The sequence below is a fragment of the Pistacia vera genome, unplaced genomic scaffold (assembly GCF_008641045.1).
Source record: "Pistacia vera cultivar Batoury unplaced genomic scaffold, PisVer_v2 Contig197, whole genome shotgun sequence".
Lineage (NCBI taxonomy): Eukaryota > Viridiplantae > Streptophyta > Magnoliopsida > Sapindales > Anacardiaceae > Pistacia > Pistacia vera.
This window is the reverse complement of record NW_022195998.1, coordinates 134,024-148,979: the sequence shown is the minus strand read 5'-3', so window position 1 is coordinate 148,979 and position 14,956 is coordinate 134,024. Positions and strand designations below refer to the sequence as shown.

At 34.9% G+C, this 14,956-nt stretch overlaps 3 protein-coding genes across 3 annotated transcripts; 1 reads left to right on the top strand and 2 right to left on the bottom strand.

The window, feature by feature from the left end:
- Nucleotides 1-967: 967 nt before the first annotated feature.
- On the bottom strand, nt 968-3,102 carry LOC116128159 (peptidyl-prolyl cis-trans isomerase CYP18-1). Its single transcript, XM_031413849.1, has 5 exons — nt 2,968-3,102; nt 2,813-2,887; nt 2,226-2,387; nt 1,619-1,777; nt 968-1,361 (listed from the first exon to the last, which is right to left on the bottom strand). Exons 1-5 carry the CDS (start codon nt 2,968-2,970, stop codon nt 1,278-1,280), a joined length of 483 nt encoding a protein of 160 aa, XP_031269709.1. The 5' UTR covers nt 2,971-3,102; the 3' UTR covers nt 968-1,277.
- A 241-nt stretch (nt 3,103-3,343) lies between these two features.
- Nucleotides 3,344-5,034, top strand: LOC116128184. Its single transcript, XM_031413881.1, has 4 exons — nt 3,344-3,770; nt 3,838-4,074; nt 4,156-4,376; nt 4,608-5,034. Exons 1-4 carry the CDS (start codon nt 3,564-3,566, stop codon nt 4,771-4,773), a joined length of 831 nt encoding a protein of 276 aa, XP_031269741.1. The 5' UTR covers nt 3,344-3,563; the 3' UTR covers nt 4,774-5,034.
- A 466-nt stretch (nt 5,035-5,500) lies between these two features.
- Nucleotides 5,501-9,325, bottom strand: LOC116128121 (ankyrin repeat and zinc finger domain-containing protein 1). Its single transcript, XM_031413800.1, has 7 exons — nt 8,996-9,325; nt 7,918-8,372; nt 7,627-7,741; nt 6,710-7,381; nt 6,396-6,473; nt 6,114-6,218; nt 5,501-5,936 (listed from the first exon to the last, which is right to left on the bottom strand). The coding sequence occupies exons 1-7, from the start codon at nt 9,323-9,325 to the stop codon at nt 5,661-5,663; spliced, it is 2,031 nt and encodes a 676-aa protein (XP_031269660.1). The 3' UTR covers nt 5,501-5,660.
- Between the last annotated feature and the right edge of the window lie 5,631 nt (nt 9,326-14,956).

Sequence of the window (14,956 nt, the reverse complement as noted above, 5' to 3'; positions counted from 1 at the left end):
CAGAAAAATAAAAAAAGAAAGGTAGATAAAATAAGGGAGATACCAAGGTTTTGTTTTACCTTTTTTTTGAAAGCTTGGATCCTTTTTAAAGGTTTTTCAAAATGTGTAGGTTATGTTCATTTATGCACCCAATTCTCTATTTTTATTATTTGACATTGAAATTAAGAGTTAATTTGATTATATTTTATTATCAAAGTGATTTTAAATTAAATTTTTAAATTATCATTTTAGACAGACAAATAAAAAACGTCTTTTTACTTTTGAAAAATATTATCCTTACAAAGACTCATACAAAGAAGGTTACAAAGTGATATCATTTAGAAGAAAAAAAACAAAGAAAAAACGGAAAAAGAGAAAGAGAGAAATCATGAAAATCAAGGATGAGGATTAACTTTATATGTGTCTTTGTAAAACTAACATTATTCTTTTACTTTTATTTTATGATGATCAATCATTTCAATATTTTAAGAAAAATACAAAATGATTATAGAAGATCGTACCCCTTTTAAGGGTTAATTTAGTAATTCAAAAATAGAAAGTCCATCACCATCTCTCTTTAAACACAGTACACAGACTGCAAGTCTGCAAATACGTATCTTGAAAAATTTGGAGTGCACAAAAGAAAATATTAATAGATGATGAGTACTGTACACGATGGTATTCGGCCACAAAAAGATATTACTTTTAGATACCTTCTTTCCAGTGAACAAACTCATTTTAAACCTGCCCCGAATCACTAACCATATACTAATGCCAAGTTTCAATAGAGTTTTGATAAATAAGAAAACGAAAACGAAAAGGATGGAACTGTAAACACTGTCTATACACTCATTAGTAATTCAACACAAAAGATCAAGATTGACACTCCACCGGTTTACCATTCACAAGGAAAAGGAAAAGGAAAAGGAAAAAGTAAGAACGATATAATAAATAAGAAGATCGAAATACCCCTCAACTCTCCAAATCCTTTTTTTTTTTTTTTTATTTAACAAGAGTCATCTGTAAAAATGAAAATCTAGCAGAGACTGATACCAATAACATCTTGAGACAACCCTCTTTGCACACAAATCTTACTACCCATATTTTCATGTGACTTACATGACCAAAATTCTGATAGCATTTCCCATCATTAATCGTGTAGATGATGCAATCCTACCATTTTATAATGCCAAAATTTACATGTTAATTCCATGTAAATAAGCACGATTTTAGTCAAAAAATCATTACTAAAGGGTCCTCATTCGAATACAACACAACCAATAGCACTCGTGCCAAGTCTAGCCAGCAAGCGGATTAGCATGTATAGTTACACGATTAAGTCTTATCTCGGCAAGTGGTCGATCCCCTGGTCCTGTTTGTGTCTGCAGACCAAAAATCAGTCAATAAAGTTGGATTGAGGAATATTAATAAATCATAATAACATGGATTCAACAATGAACTTCAAGCAAGGGCATGTGTTTGACAATTGAGTGGACAAGGTTAACAATAATGAAAAAATCAGATGCCTCAGACTCAGAAACCATCAATGCTTATAAAATATCACTGTGTAGCTTAATAAGACAATTTTTTCCCCAAAAAAGAATTATAAAATAGTTTATATCCTTCAAGTACAACATACCTTTTCCATGAGATCAAGGACTTCGAAGCCATGGATCACTTTGCCAAACACAGTGTATAATCCATTAAGATGTGGTTGCTTTGCGAAAGTTATAAAGAATTGGCTTCCATTAGTATTAGGCCCACTATTGGCCATTCCCAATATCCCCCTTGCATTGTGCTGGAAAAAAGAAGTAAAATGAGTAAACTATGTGTAATATTAGCAACAATGTGGTATTCCAGATATAACGAATTTTATGCATCAGTACAGCAATTGATGAGGTACAATAAACATGCTCACAATTCACAGACATTAGAGACCTTTTACAGCCAAAAGAATCAATCATGATTATGCACATATGGTTAGACCTTGATAGACCTATTTGAGATGCTATCTACCAGAAGCAAAAGAACGGAGGAGAAAACAGAACAAAACATAAGGTCCAATCAATAAAGCACTGCATAGCTATTATAGTCATTTACAAATAGAGAATAACTACAAATAGAAAAACAGGAAGTGCAATGACAATAAAAAAACATAACATATTCAACAATGTTTATAGGTCCAAATTAGCCAAAGAGGTGAAACATTAGCAAAAAAAAATTGGGTCTAAAATGAAACAATATACCTTGAGGGACTCTCTTATCTCATCATTAAACTTCTTGCCCCATATGCTGGTCCCACCTTTGCCTGTTCCTGTTGGGTCTCCACCTTGAATCATAAAACCTTTGATGTTCCGGTGAAATATTGTTCCATCATAGTAACCGCTTGCACATAGTGCCAAAAAATTCTGTAACCAGATACACTCAGTAAGAATAATAATAAGCATATTATTAGCTAATTGCTAAAACAAGGACTCAGATAGCATTGCCATGCTCATTGTGGCACACTAAAGTAGCTCCATAACAGTAAACCCTAATAGACACTAATAATATTATCTGGCAAAGAAAAATTACAATGACAACAGATCAGAAATAGTTATTTATTACTGTATCGCTTAAGCATTCCAATTCCCAAATGATATTATAAAACACGGCTCTCAAAAATTTTCTCAATCAATCTTTCTAAACGAGTCTTTTTGGTAATAAAACCTAAGCTATGCGACTAGAAGAAGTTGCTACTACGTAAGTTAAAACCGTAATGAGAAACAATTACAAGTCATCTCGCAAAACTTAATTCCTTGTGTTATTGAAATTGAAACAAAGAGAAACTGACCTCTGCCGTTTTGGGGACCTCGTCACAAGCAATCTCGCACTTGATGTCACCAAGATTTGTGTGTAGGGTTACTGACTACAAGAGAAGAACACCAATTAGTTTGCGTGCAAGAACCAACTTAAGATATTTGATGAGATTGCGCAAAGAAAACTCACCATCTGCGCGACTCCACTGGATGCTCAAAATTTTGGTAGACTCCAGAATCAGGAGAGACAAGCGTGTTGATATACAATTTTTATTTATTAACGAAGGGGTTTCTACTTCTAGAGTCGGTTCATGGGAACGACAGCGTTCTGAATCTAAATTTTTATCTACCTGAAAAAGTTAACTGCTAAACGATGACGTTTTGCATCACCCTTTGAAATATATAAGGAACTCGGGCAATTCGAACTCGTATTCACCGCCTGCAGAACGGCATAGAACTCAAAAGAACAAAGGGAAAAAAAAAAAATCCTAACGGTGATATCCTAGATCTGTCAGGCTGACTGATACGTCTTTCGTGACAGAGCTATTTTTCAATTGTTTTTTTTTTTTTTTTCAACCTGTTTGGTTGCCGTGGAATCGCAAGGAAGGGGAGTGAACTGTCACATTTGGTTAAACATAGAATTACATTGGTTGTCCTGGGAGAAAGATAACGCTTATTCCCATCCATTAAAAGTATAGGCGAGGTTGAGACCTCTTTCAATTTGAAAAAAAAAACACAAATCATTTCAAAAATAGAAAAGAATATCGTGAAAAGATGACGTAGGATATGAATCACGAGGAGATTGTAATTTCTTCGATGGAGGGAAGTAATGGAGATTACGAGAGATTAGGGGAAAATTCGAGACAAGGAGAACCGGGAGAATCTGTGCCTAAATCATGGAAACGATTTGTGAAGTGGATAGCATTGTGCGTGTTGTTGATGATTTTGATTATAATTTTAATCATATGGGTTGTACCATTATTCACCAAAAAGGTACTCATATTAATCTCAGTTTGTGAATTATGGTTGATAATTTCCTCATTTTCAGTTTATTTTGCAGGTGATTGTTCCTATCATAACATGGGAAATGGCAACATTTAGCCCTCCAAGTTTGGCAACGGTGATCGTTGCATCATTGGCCATATTCCCGGTTGTTCTTTTGCCATCTACACCGTCTATGTGGATGGCTGGGATGACTTTTGGTTATGGGATTGGATTTCTTCTGGTTATAGCCGGAATTACAGTGGGCGTATCGTTACCTTATTTCATTGGGTCTCTCTTTCAGAGTAGAATTAATGTAGGTACAAGCTAAGTTGCTGTTTACAATTTTGAGTATCTATTTCATTTCCTCTCCTGGTAATTTATGTTTCTGAAACAGGAATATCTGAAGAAGTATCCAAAGGAAGCGTCTATATTAAGAGGGGCTGCGGAAGGAAATTGGATTCATCAATTTCGAGCTGTTACTTTGATCAGAGTTTCTCCGTTTCCATATCCTATATTTAATTATACTGTTGTTGCCACGGATATTGTTTATAGTGCTTATTTCTTGGGATCATTGGTGGGCGTAGTAGTACCTGATGTAATTATTGCTTTGTACAGGTTAGACTTTTCCTCTCAAAATTTCTATAGCACTTGTGAATTAAAGTTTCAGTATAGCTATACTTTATATGCTCTTTTATATGGACATTCTAAACTCAATATTGCCTTATTTTTCTTAATTGGTGAGAGTCTGTTGTTTATAGGGAAGTAATATCATGAAATAAAGCAATTTACAGGGCTCAAACATGATGCACCTGATTTTTATATAGCTTGGTCATATTTGTTTTGCAGTGGGATTTTGATAGGCTCCATTGCAGACGCAACACAAGATCCAGAATCCCATTCAATATGGCATATAATCTTCAAAGTTGTTGGATTCTCTCTGGCTGTGGCTGCCACTTTTGTTATTGGCCTTTACACTAAAAGGCGACTTGATCAACTAAAGGAAGGGGCCTGATGATGGAGTAGTTTTGTTATTGTATTGGAATTGGATCAACTTCAGTAAGGGGCGCTTATGATGGGGGAGTTTGTTATTGTATCGGAATTGGATCACCTGCAATCGGACGCTAAAGTGAGAACTTCATAGTTTAACCACACATCTGACTCATGGTTGTAGAGGGACTCTGTACAATCTTCAAAAGGGAGCTAAAGGGAGCCATATCATTTTTGTATAGGGACTGTGTACGTTCCAAAATTACTATTTTGCTTTGTGTGCAGCGGAGGGAAAGAGAAATAGAAAAGGAAATGGGCATGGCGCTAATCTTTCAATGACTACAAGTGATGTAATCGATAGAGGAAAAAAGAAACCTATTGACACTTTGTTTTCATGGTTAAATGAAATGCTAATGGAATTTCAGTTGGATTTTACTACAAGTCACTTTCCATAAAAATTCTTCAACCGATTAGATTGTCCAATGAAATTGAAACACATTATTTTTACTCAGTGACATTCTTCACTGGGCAAGGGGGAATCCTATATACTCTTGAAACTCAATCCATTGCCCGTTGTGATTTGTTAATGAGCTGATGCCTGCTGACCTTGAGATTAGTACAAATCCAACTTCGCCATATTCTCGAAATCGCAACAATTTTTCGGAAGTCCAATTTATGATTTCCACAAGAATTAACCGGAATTTCAAAACCTATTTCAAAACCTTACTAGACGAATAACAAGTTTAGTTCCCTGGCAAACTCAAGCATCATCCTTATATGTAAAGATTATGTGGCAAGAATATCATGCCAAGGCAAGCAAATGCTCTAAAATGTCATATAAATGAGCGACGCAATGATACGTGAGTGAAAAATAATATTAAAATTACAAAATAAATTCTGAAATTGTTTTCATTATCCATCCTCAAGGATCTCTCTGTGTACATGCATGCACGATGAGCTGCAGTATTTGTAATTATACCTGTGAAAAGGAACTTTACCGGCTAATGATGCACCACAACATGAGCAGTTAAAGTCAGTTGCTAACCCTGTTTTGGTTTGTGAAGGGCTTGCTCCAGTGGTGGTTGGACTATTGCCTTGAGTACTGAGGGCAGCAGCTGCTGCCATTCTCCTCTCAGCAGCAGCCGCTCTTTTTTCTCTCTCAGCAGCCTGTCGTCTCTTCAGTTCCTCCTGGATTTTATAAATAAATGTAAAATACATAAAATAGTGACCAAGTGTAATAGAAAGAGAGAACATGAGAGAAAAAACCAGCAACATTTAAAATAATACAACAAAATAAAAAATTAAGCCAACAAACTATGTGAAATTGTAGCCATCACAGCACCGCGGGAAAAAAATTAATCTAACCTCTTCAGAGATGCGTGATCCACCAGATTGTCCTTTTATAACTGCAGATGGTGTTGAGCGGTTATCTACAACTGCTGGAGCATTTTGCGACAGGGCAGCCTCAGCCTATGTATTCCCGTACAAAGTTGAAATCAGAACAGTGGTAAAGGAAACAAAAAGCAAGATATGCACAATGGACAATATAAAACTTAATTAATTAATTAGAAATTCATTGCATAGAAAAAAAGCACATATGTTGAGGGACATTACAAAATATCAGAACTAGGATTGTAGAATGTTTACCTGGGCCTTCTTTTCTCTTGCTCTACGTAATTTCTTTAATTCTTTAGCTCTTGCTTTGCGCTTGGCATCTTTCTCTGCCTAAACAACCACACAAAATGGTAAACCATCAGAGATTCTTCTCAAATGCAAACTCAGATTAGTCAACAATATGCCTTATATTTCCTTGCTTCACATAATAATCTCAATTATTCATTTTAGAATAACTGATGAAAGATCAACCAAATCAAACTATCAGCCACTCACACATATAGATGCATCGAGAACACAGGCAGGTGAGAAAAACTTTTGATAATGAGGAAGAAATAAAAAATTACCTGTTTAGCAGCTTGAGATTCCTCCATTTCTTTTGTCAATGCACTAGGTACTTTAGCAGCATGCCAATCCCATTTATTAAGGTTTGAGGACATGAACCGTCTAAAAGCATTCCTAACTTCCTTATCACCAGCCAGCATATATGGAGTGCGTCCCCTTTCATCTTTGATGCAAGGATCCAAACCCTGTTCTAGGAGCTCCAAAACCTTCTGAATGTTGCCAGCCTGTGCTGCTTCATGTAAAGCTGTTGATGTGCCAATAACTTCATTTTCACTCTCACTTGACATACACTGTTCATCAATTTTTTTGCAGCTCAAAGCTTCAGAAGTTTTCTTAAAATCTAAGTTGTCCCCCAAGTCCTCTTTGCTGGAGATTGGGACACTATTGCTAATGGAGTCGGCACTTAAATTTAATTCCTCATTAGTGCATGGTGAAATATCCTTTTCATCCACTTCATAGGCAACTTGTGTCAATTGCTTATATATACGCTGTGTTTCCTTGAAAGTAGGCCTCCGAACAGTCAATGGAACATTTTGAATAGCACACCTCTGATGACTAAAATATGGTTTATCTCCATTAAAAAGTAGTTGACGATTTGTTGAAGGAGCATAAACGAACACACAAATGGATGCATCAAAATAACGCTTCCAAGATGTAAGAAGTTCTTGAATGTCCTAGAATATTAATAAGAATATATTCAGTAACTTTTAAGAATCAATTTTAACAGGACATATGGGTCCATCTTTTTTCTTTTTTTGGCACAAGAGAAAATACATCGCACAAGTCTTACACTATATTTTTCCTTAAAGCAAATCAATTAAAGTGTATCATAATTTGAGTCATTGAAGGTGTAAAATCAGTGGTTTCATAAGCAAAACTTAAAACCAGAGTTATATGACTATTACATAGAATTTGATACCTTCTTTAAAGCAAGTTCGTTATGTCGTCGAAGAGAAGCTCCAGCTGAATGTGCAGCCCTTCCAGTTGCATCCTTTGATGACTGTTTCTTACCAGCCTTGGCCCTCACAACGTATCTAAATGGCAATAAAAATCATTCAAGCATACTGAAAACAGCACCAAAAAAAAACACACCTCATATCTCATAAAATTTAAAGCAGAAAAAATGAGATAAAATGATTAAATCAATGTTCTAGGGTGTCATTTCCTTGCAGAAATAGAATGCTCAAGCTGTAGACTTATATGTACCAACCTGTGGAATGTTTTGTGAGTCACAACCAAGTTACCATCAAAAATGCTGCCAGCAAAATGACCACCTCTTGCAAGTAACACAACCCTAAACTGAGTATTATCTCTAGGCTCATGACTCAAAATCTTCAATCTCTCAATCACTTCACTCTCTCCCAAGAACCCATTGTTATTGACAGAAATTGCTTTATCATTCTCATATGAAACACTTTCAGACTCATTCAATAGCAAACATTTCCAAATGGAAACTCGCTCTCCGCTCTTAAGATAGATAAACAACTTCTTCCAAACACTTTCAACCAATTCCCCATGTCCATCATTGTTGCGGTGGGGTACCTTATCAGTTTCATCTTCAGATCCTGATATACTAGAAACATCATAGTCTTTAAGAGAATCAGATGTCAATTCGTCAAAATCTTCCTCTTTCACAATATCCTTACCAGCAAGGGTTAGCTTTACCTATAATTGGCATAAAATCAATTAAGGTGCAGAACATATTGCAGCAGACAACAAAGATAACCATTTATTTTCTTTATGAATATTTTAGTAAAATTATATATATATAACAGAAAGATACAGAGATATCCATGTGGCACATGAAATAATTGGAGTTTATAATAATGCAAAAGAATTAGTATCACAAATTTTCTAACTTTTTTCCCATTGAAACTTCTAATTAATTAGAAAAACAAAGACTGAAATAAATAAGAAAATATTTTTTTTGTACATAACAAAGATTTTTTACTTATGTGTCCACTAATCATCTCTAAAGGTGAGAGAAAAATAATTCAGTTCTTAAATGTACAATTCTATGACTCAACTAATCCAATCAATTCCATCATGACATAGAATAATTCCTGGCAAATAGGGAATGCATAGATGGAGTTGCACAAAATTGTTTCACAAATACACTTTGTAGTAAATCCATCATCTCCAATGAAAAAAAATTTAAAAGCCAGAGATAGGCCACATTAATTCATATAATCAAACCAAATCTCTACGTCAATGTCGTATGAGTTCATAATAAGCTAGCTTGAAATTTGAAATAAAAAACAGAGATAAAAACAAGAAAATGTTCTTACATTGAAACGATGAACATCGGATTTGAAGTGTTGACGCTGGTCCTGAAGAGACTCGAACTCCGTCTTACACGTATTACATGTCCATCTGTTTAAACCGACACCTTGTTTGGAGTTTTTGTCTTCTTCAACACAACCATCGGTGTCGTCAAGGGTTTTGTAAGAGGAATCCTCGAAGCTGGTTTCGTACTCTGATGATAAAATTGAAGAGGGAGATAGTAAACGACAAGAGTCGAAGAAGTCCGGTGAGAGGTCGAAAATTGAACGGTGTCGTTTGTCTTGTGGAGTGGTAGTTGTCGTTGAGGTGGCGTTGATGAGGGATTCGGTCGACATGCTCGTCAACTATATTTCCTGTTAGGCTTTGGTGATAATTTTGATTATAAACATCACCCGACGGAATTCAGTAAACGACGTCGCTGCGTGTGAGACCTATGAAAACGGTTGCCTAATTCTGCTTGTAAAACATAGGGTCACGTCGTTTTATCCACTTACTTTTTAGTTTTTACTTTAGCCTCTTTCGTGTTATATGATACACATGTATTAAACTATCATTTCCAACCAAAAGAATTTCCAATTATTATCACTATGTTAAACCCTTAAGCCCTGTCGGCCCAATATTGCTGTTGGGCCAGAATTATTGGGTTTGCTTCCCTAATCCTCTTCTCCCCTAAATCACTAGTCACCACTCATCTAGGGTTCACGCGATTCAAGCCAATTACAGCCCTCTCTAACACCGAAAATCAACCCCGACAGCACCTTTCACTTCACCGACCTCCTCTAAGCAAAACCCCTACCATCCCCACTGAAGATCACCCACCAATCGCCAGTCGTTAAGGGTGTTCAAAAGCAGTTAACCAAACCGATTAAAATTTTTTTTTAACCAAACTGGTTTGGAGGGAACACTGGTTAATCGGTTTTCCCCTTTTTTTTTAATAAAACTTATTTTTTTTAATTTTTTCCTAAATTAAATTGTAAATATAAACAATACATATCCAAATAAAAATTAAATATTCATACATATCCATTGACCACTACTAACAATACATTAAAAATTGCTACAAATAAAAATCCGAAATGAAATTATTTTTTTATTTTTTATTTAATATATAATATATATCATTATTTTTATTTTATATATATATGTCATTATATTTATTTTTTTTCGAACCAGTAACCGAACTGAAAAGCTAGTTTTTTGAATTTTTCGAACCGTTTTTTCGGTTCGGTTTTTGCCTTTTTTTGAATACCCCTACCGATCGTCGCTCATCTAGGGTTTGCCAGAGTCAGACCAAATTCTGGTCGATTATGACATCGAAAATCTATCCCGACACTACCTTTCACTTCACCCGTCTCCCCTGACCAAAACCCCTATCATCCCCACTGAAGATCACCCACCAATCGCTGGCTGTCGCTCATCTAGATCCCCTTAAGCACTTTCATCCTTTATATTATGGTCTTTGGATAACATTCTTGTTGGCCTGGATGCCCATCATGCTGGTGCAAAGGGTTCTAAGAAGGTCATGCAAAAAGCTTCATCAAAATCCCAGGTAAAACTTTCTGCCATGGATGCTTTCGCTTATATCTGTCTTTGTCTTTTTATGCAGGATTTTGGTGGATGGTTACGTATAACTGCAGTACCAATGATTGCCTATATTTATTATCGTTTTGTTGCCTAATAGCTCGTTTCTCTTATCTATATCTTTAATCATGTATTCTCTCCTAAGATTATGTGAGAAAAATTTTAAAGATAGTCCTTTAATCCTTTTTGTTAAAAAAAACAGTATGTGGTTTTATTTTTTGAATTTTTCTTAATGCAGTCTACTCATGTTTGTGACTTTTGTTGGAGTGCTACTTTCATAATCACATCAATTATTGGATTCCACCTTGGATCAATTTAAAGATTAACTTTAAAGGGTTTTTTTAAATTTTCTTAATGCAATCTACTCTCTTATGCCTTCTCCTTTAGATGAAGGTTAGAGGATGCGGCTGATCAATTATGATTAACTTTCACAAACGTGAGCTGATTGGAACATCATTGGTTATTCTCAATCTATTTGTTATACACCACAATGCTTTTTGGATGCAAGAAGTTTTATCTTCTTCCATTGAGGCCTAAGCTAGGTGACGCCAATTCTGCACAATTCTCTAATAAGATGATAATCACTTACAATGAGAGATGAATAACTGGCTGCTAGGATGACAATTTTTGGCTTTGATATTATTTGCTCCAAGAGATGTTTATGGCTTTTAAAATTAGCTGAACTGTTTGATACATTTATAATTTTATATTTTTCTTATCCTTGCATTTAGTTTATTTGGCATGTTTAATATCTTATGGTGCCTATTTGTAATGATTTTTTTTTTTTGTTTAACGCATTTATGGTTAAGAGTTAGTAAAATATACTTAAAATTAGAAGTTTCTAGCATTTTTACTTTTGGATGTTTTGGGCTGTTTGCAGATTTTTGATAGACTTGAACTTATAGTTTTGTTTTTGGACCACCTATGAAATTAAAGTAGACATTTGAATCTTTCCAAGTTGGGATGGCACGTCTAGAGACGACTTCGTTTGGGCCTTCAATTGTTGGTGTAAAGTCAAAGCTGAAAACTGAAATCAAATCCTAATTGGAGTAGGATTTATGTCCGACCACTAGAGCTTTAAAAAGGCAAAACTGGAGCTTCTGAAACTCAAATGAGACGATTCAAAAGCCCAAATTGAATTACACATCCTAAACTACAATTATTATGAGGGGTCCGAACTCCAGAAAGTAGTTATCCTATCCAAAACTGGCCTGGAAGTTACGGCTTAAGCCTAGAAGCTTTAATCCTGAGCTGATTTGGATTATTTTTGTATGGTTCGTATAAAGACTTGGTCCAACTTCAAGAGGGAGTTCAATACAAGTCTGGAGAGCTGGAAATTCGTGTGAATGAGTTGGAATTTCACTTGCACAAATTAAGGGCAGGTTTGAAGAGAGAGAAAGAAGTGTTTTCCTAAAAGGGTTTAGTTATTTGCCTTAATTTTAGGAGTTGACTTTTAAAGGGAAACTTTTATATGTTTCTTAGACATATAAAAATAGAATTTTTAGGCTGCTAGGGTTTTGGAGGTTGGAGACAGAATCATTGTTTCAAAAACCGAACCGTTCCTTGACCTGGTCAAGGGGTTGGTTCCTGGGTTGATCAGTTCAATCGGTTGGACCGGTTGGTCTGATCGGTATACAACATACAGATCTCTAAATAATTTTTCAGTCTTTATAAGTTTAAAAACCGACAAATTTACTCATAAAATTTACACGAGTCCCTGTATATTTGAAATAACTTACAACTTTTATTATTAATTATTTTTTTCTCTCTCCCCATCATTTTCATCTTTCTTTTCTTTTCTCTCTCGCCATGGCTTTCATCTTTCTCATTTTTTCTCTTTCTCCCTGTCACTTTCTTCTTTCTTCTATCCGTTTCCCCTTTTTCCAGTAACTTTTTTTTCTCTTTTCTCTTTTTTCTTCCTTCCTCTTTCTCTTTGTCTCCTCTTTTCTTTCTTCTAATCTTCTTCCTTCCCCTCCCCTTACTTCTTCTTCTTTACATGGTAGATTTTAGAGTAAGTGAAGAAGAATAAAAGATGAAAATGGTATTGAAATGAAATGAAGATTGCTTGCTGGCTCAATGAAATAGAGAATAAAACGATGCTGCAAATCTGGTTTAGGAATTAGGGATCAAATTAACCCCAAAGCAGTGAACCATTTAAAACTCCAAACCGGTTGGACCAGCGGTTTTTACTGTTCTGTCGGTCTATTACCAGTCCAAAGCGGGTTTATGTTATTTTCGGTTTTTATGTTAACTCAGATCGGAGTTAAGGCCGGGTCCTGGTCTAACCGGTCAGACTGGCTGGTTCGATGCGAGTTTTAAAACAGAGGACAAAATGCAATTTCATTTTTCCTTTCATCTCATCATGTCGGACTTTGTTCAGTTCGATCGATTCAAGGAAACTCCAATCCGGTTAGCATAATTGTGAGACTTTGTACTTAATCTTAGTTATACTTTTATTCATATATCTGTTTCTTTGTTTTATTTATTATGGTTGCATGATTTAATTGATTTAAGTAGTCTATTAATTGATTAATTGTGTGATTGATTCATAAACTGATTTTGTAATCCATAATTGTTATAATATTAAGTTAGAGTAGTAATTAAGGAAAACAATTGTGATCCAAGCTTTTGTTGATTGTTTAAAAGAAACATGGAATGAATTAAATAATCTAACGCTTGTTCGATTGTTATTCATCTTTAACTACTTCCTAATTTGTAATGCTATTAGTAAATTCATAAGGATTGTGTAATACCAAGTGGTTTATTGATAAGAATTAATTTGTGTGCTGGGCTCAAATTAATGAACTTAAGGAAGATAAAGATTGTTTGGCTTCTTGATAATTTTTGGTTAAATATTCAATTAAAGAATAATATATATTAGAAGTTAATGATCATTTTGCAATCGTGGGTAATTTTCCCTAATCCCAATTTTAATAACTTAAATCTTCTCTCCCAAATCTCAATCTTAATAACCTAAATCTTCTCTGCCAAATTAATTCATACCCAAAACCCAAATTACCCATCCCGAATTTGAGAGTTTGAACCGCCGGCTACAACATCCATCGTTGTCGTCGCATTTGTCTCCGTCGCTGACCAGTGAGAGTTACTTTTGAGTGGTAAGAGCTTACTCACTCAATGGTCTCTCTTACTTGTTTGCTGCTATTGGGAGAAGTGGAAAATTGTGACCTGCCATTTCAATAATACATTACTTAAATGCCAATCCAATGTGAAAATGTTTTAAGATTCATTTACAAGCTAGAGTTTGATTTATTCCAAAGACAGCTCACAATAAATTAGAGTGTAAAGTAGCACAAACAAGAATATCTCAAAATTATAGGTTCACTCTACAACTTAAACTCTAATATAGAGAGGGGGGAAAAAACTTAGCATTTAAACGATAACAAAATCTAATGAGCTGCTTCTATTTAATTGCAAACCAACCGCAATGAATGACTATAAACAAAGTCAACAGACCTATCACAAGATAAAATTTCCCATTATGCACAAACGAACATATATATACTTTAAACAAAAATAGCAACAGTTTAGCTAATTTTAGAAGCCATAAACATCTCTTGGAGTAAATAATATCAAAGCCGAAAATTGTCGATCCTAGCAGTCAGTTATTCATCTCTCATTATAAGTGATTACCATCTTATTAGAGAATTGTGCAGAATTGGCATCACCTAGCTTAGGCCTCAATGGAAGAAGGTAAAACTTCTTGCATCCAAAAAGCAATGTGGTGTATAACAAGTAGATTGAGAATAACCAATGATGCTCCAATCAGCTCACGTTTATGAAAGTTAATCATAATTGATCAGCCGCATCCTCTAACCTTCATCTAAAGGAGAAGGCATAACAGAGTAGATTGCATTAAGAAAAATTCAAAAAACCCTTTAAAGTTAATCTTTAAATTGATCCAGGGTGGAATCCAATAATTGATGTGATTATGAAAGTAGCACTCCAACAAAAGTCACAAACATGAGTAGATTGCATTAAGAAAAATTCAAAAAATAAAACCACATACGGTTTTTTTTAACAAAAAGGACTATCTTTAAAATTTTTCTCACATAATCTTAGGAGAGAATACATGATTAAAGATATAGAAAAGGGAAATGAGCTATTAGGCAACAAAACGATAATAAATATAGGCAACCATTGGTACTGCAGTTATACATAACCATCCACCAAAATCCTGCATAAAAAGACAAAGACGGATGTAAGCAAAAGCATCCATGGCAGAAAGTTTTACCTGGGATTTTGATGAAGATTGTTGCATGACGTTCTTAGTAGAGGTGGAACAAATGAGCCTGACCTAACCCGTATTAAGACAGGTTTAATTCGGACTGCCTAAAAGATGGGTTAGGTTGAACCCGACCCGCATA

Bases quoted from the DNA above. Each gene is read 5' to 3' on its own strand.
- LOC116128159 (XM_031413849.1), bottom strand. The intron at 1,778-2,225 runs GTATATTGTTTC...TCTTTTTTCCAG, and splicing joins AGATAAGAGAGTCCCTCAAG to CACAATGCAAGGGGGATATT. The intron at 1,362-1,618 runs GTATGTTGTACT...TTTGGTCTGCAG, and splicing joins TCCTTGATCTCATGGAAAAG to ACACAAACAGGACCAGGGGA.
- LOC116128184 (XM_031413881.1), top strand. From the start codon at position 3,564: ATGAATCACGAGGAGATTGTAATTTCTTCGATGGAGGGAAGTAATGGA. The intron at 3,771-3,837 runs GTACTCATATTA...TTTATTTTGCAG, and splicing joins TACCATTATTCACCAAAAAG to GTGATTGTTCCTATCATAAC. The intron at 4,075-4,155 runs GTAGGTACAAGC...TTTCTGAAACAG, and splicing joins TCTTTCAGAGTAGAATTAAT to GAATATCTGAAGAAGTATCC.
- LOC116128121 (XM_031413800.1), bottom strand. From the start codon at position 9,325: ATGTCGACCGAATCCCTCATCAACGCCACCTCAACGACAACTACCACT. The intron at 8,373-8,995 runs GTAAGAACATTT...TGCCAATTATAG, and splicing joins CCGATGTTCATCGTTTCAAT to GTAAAGCTAACCCTTGCTGG. The intron at 7,382-7,626 runs GTATCAAATTCT...TTAATATTCTAG, and splicing joins ACGAACTTGCTTTAAAGAAG to GACATTCAAGAACTTCTTAC.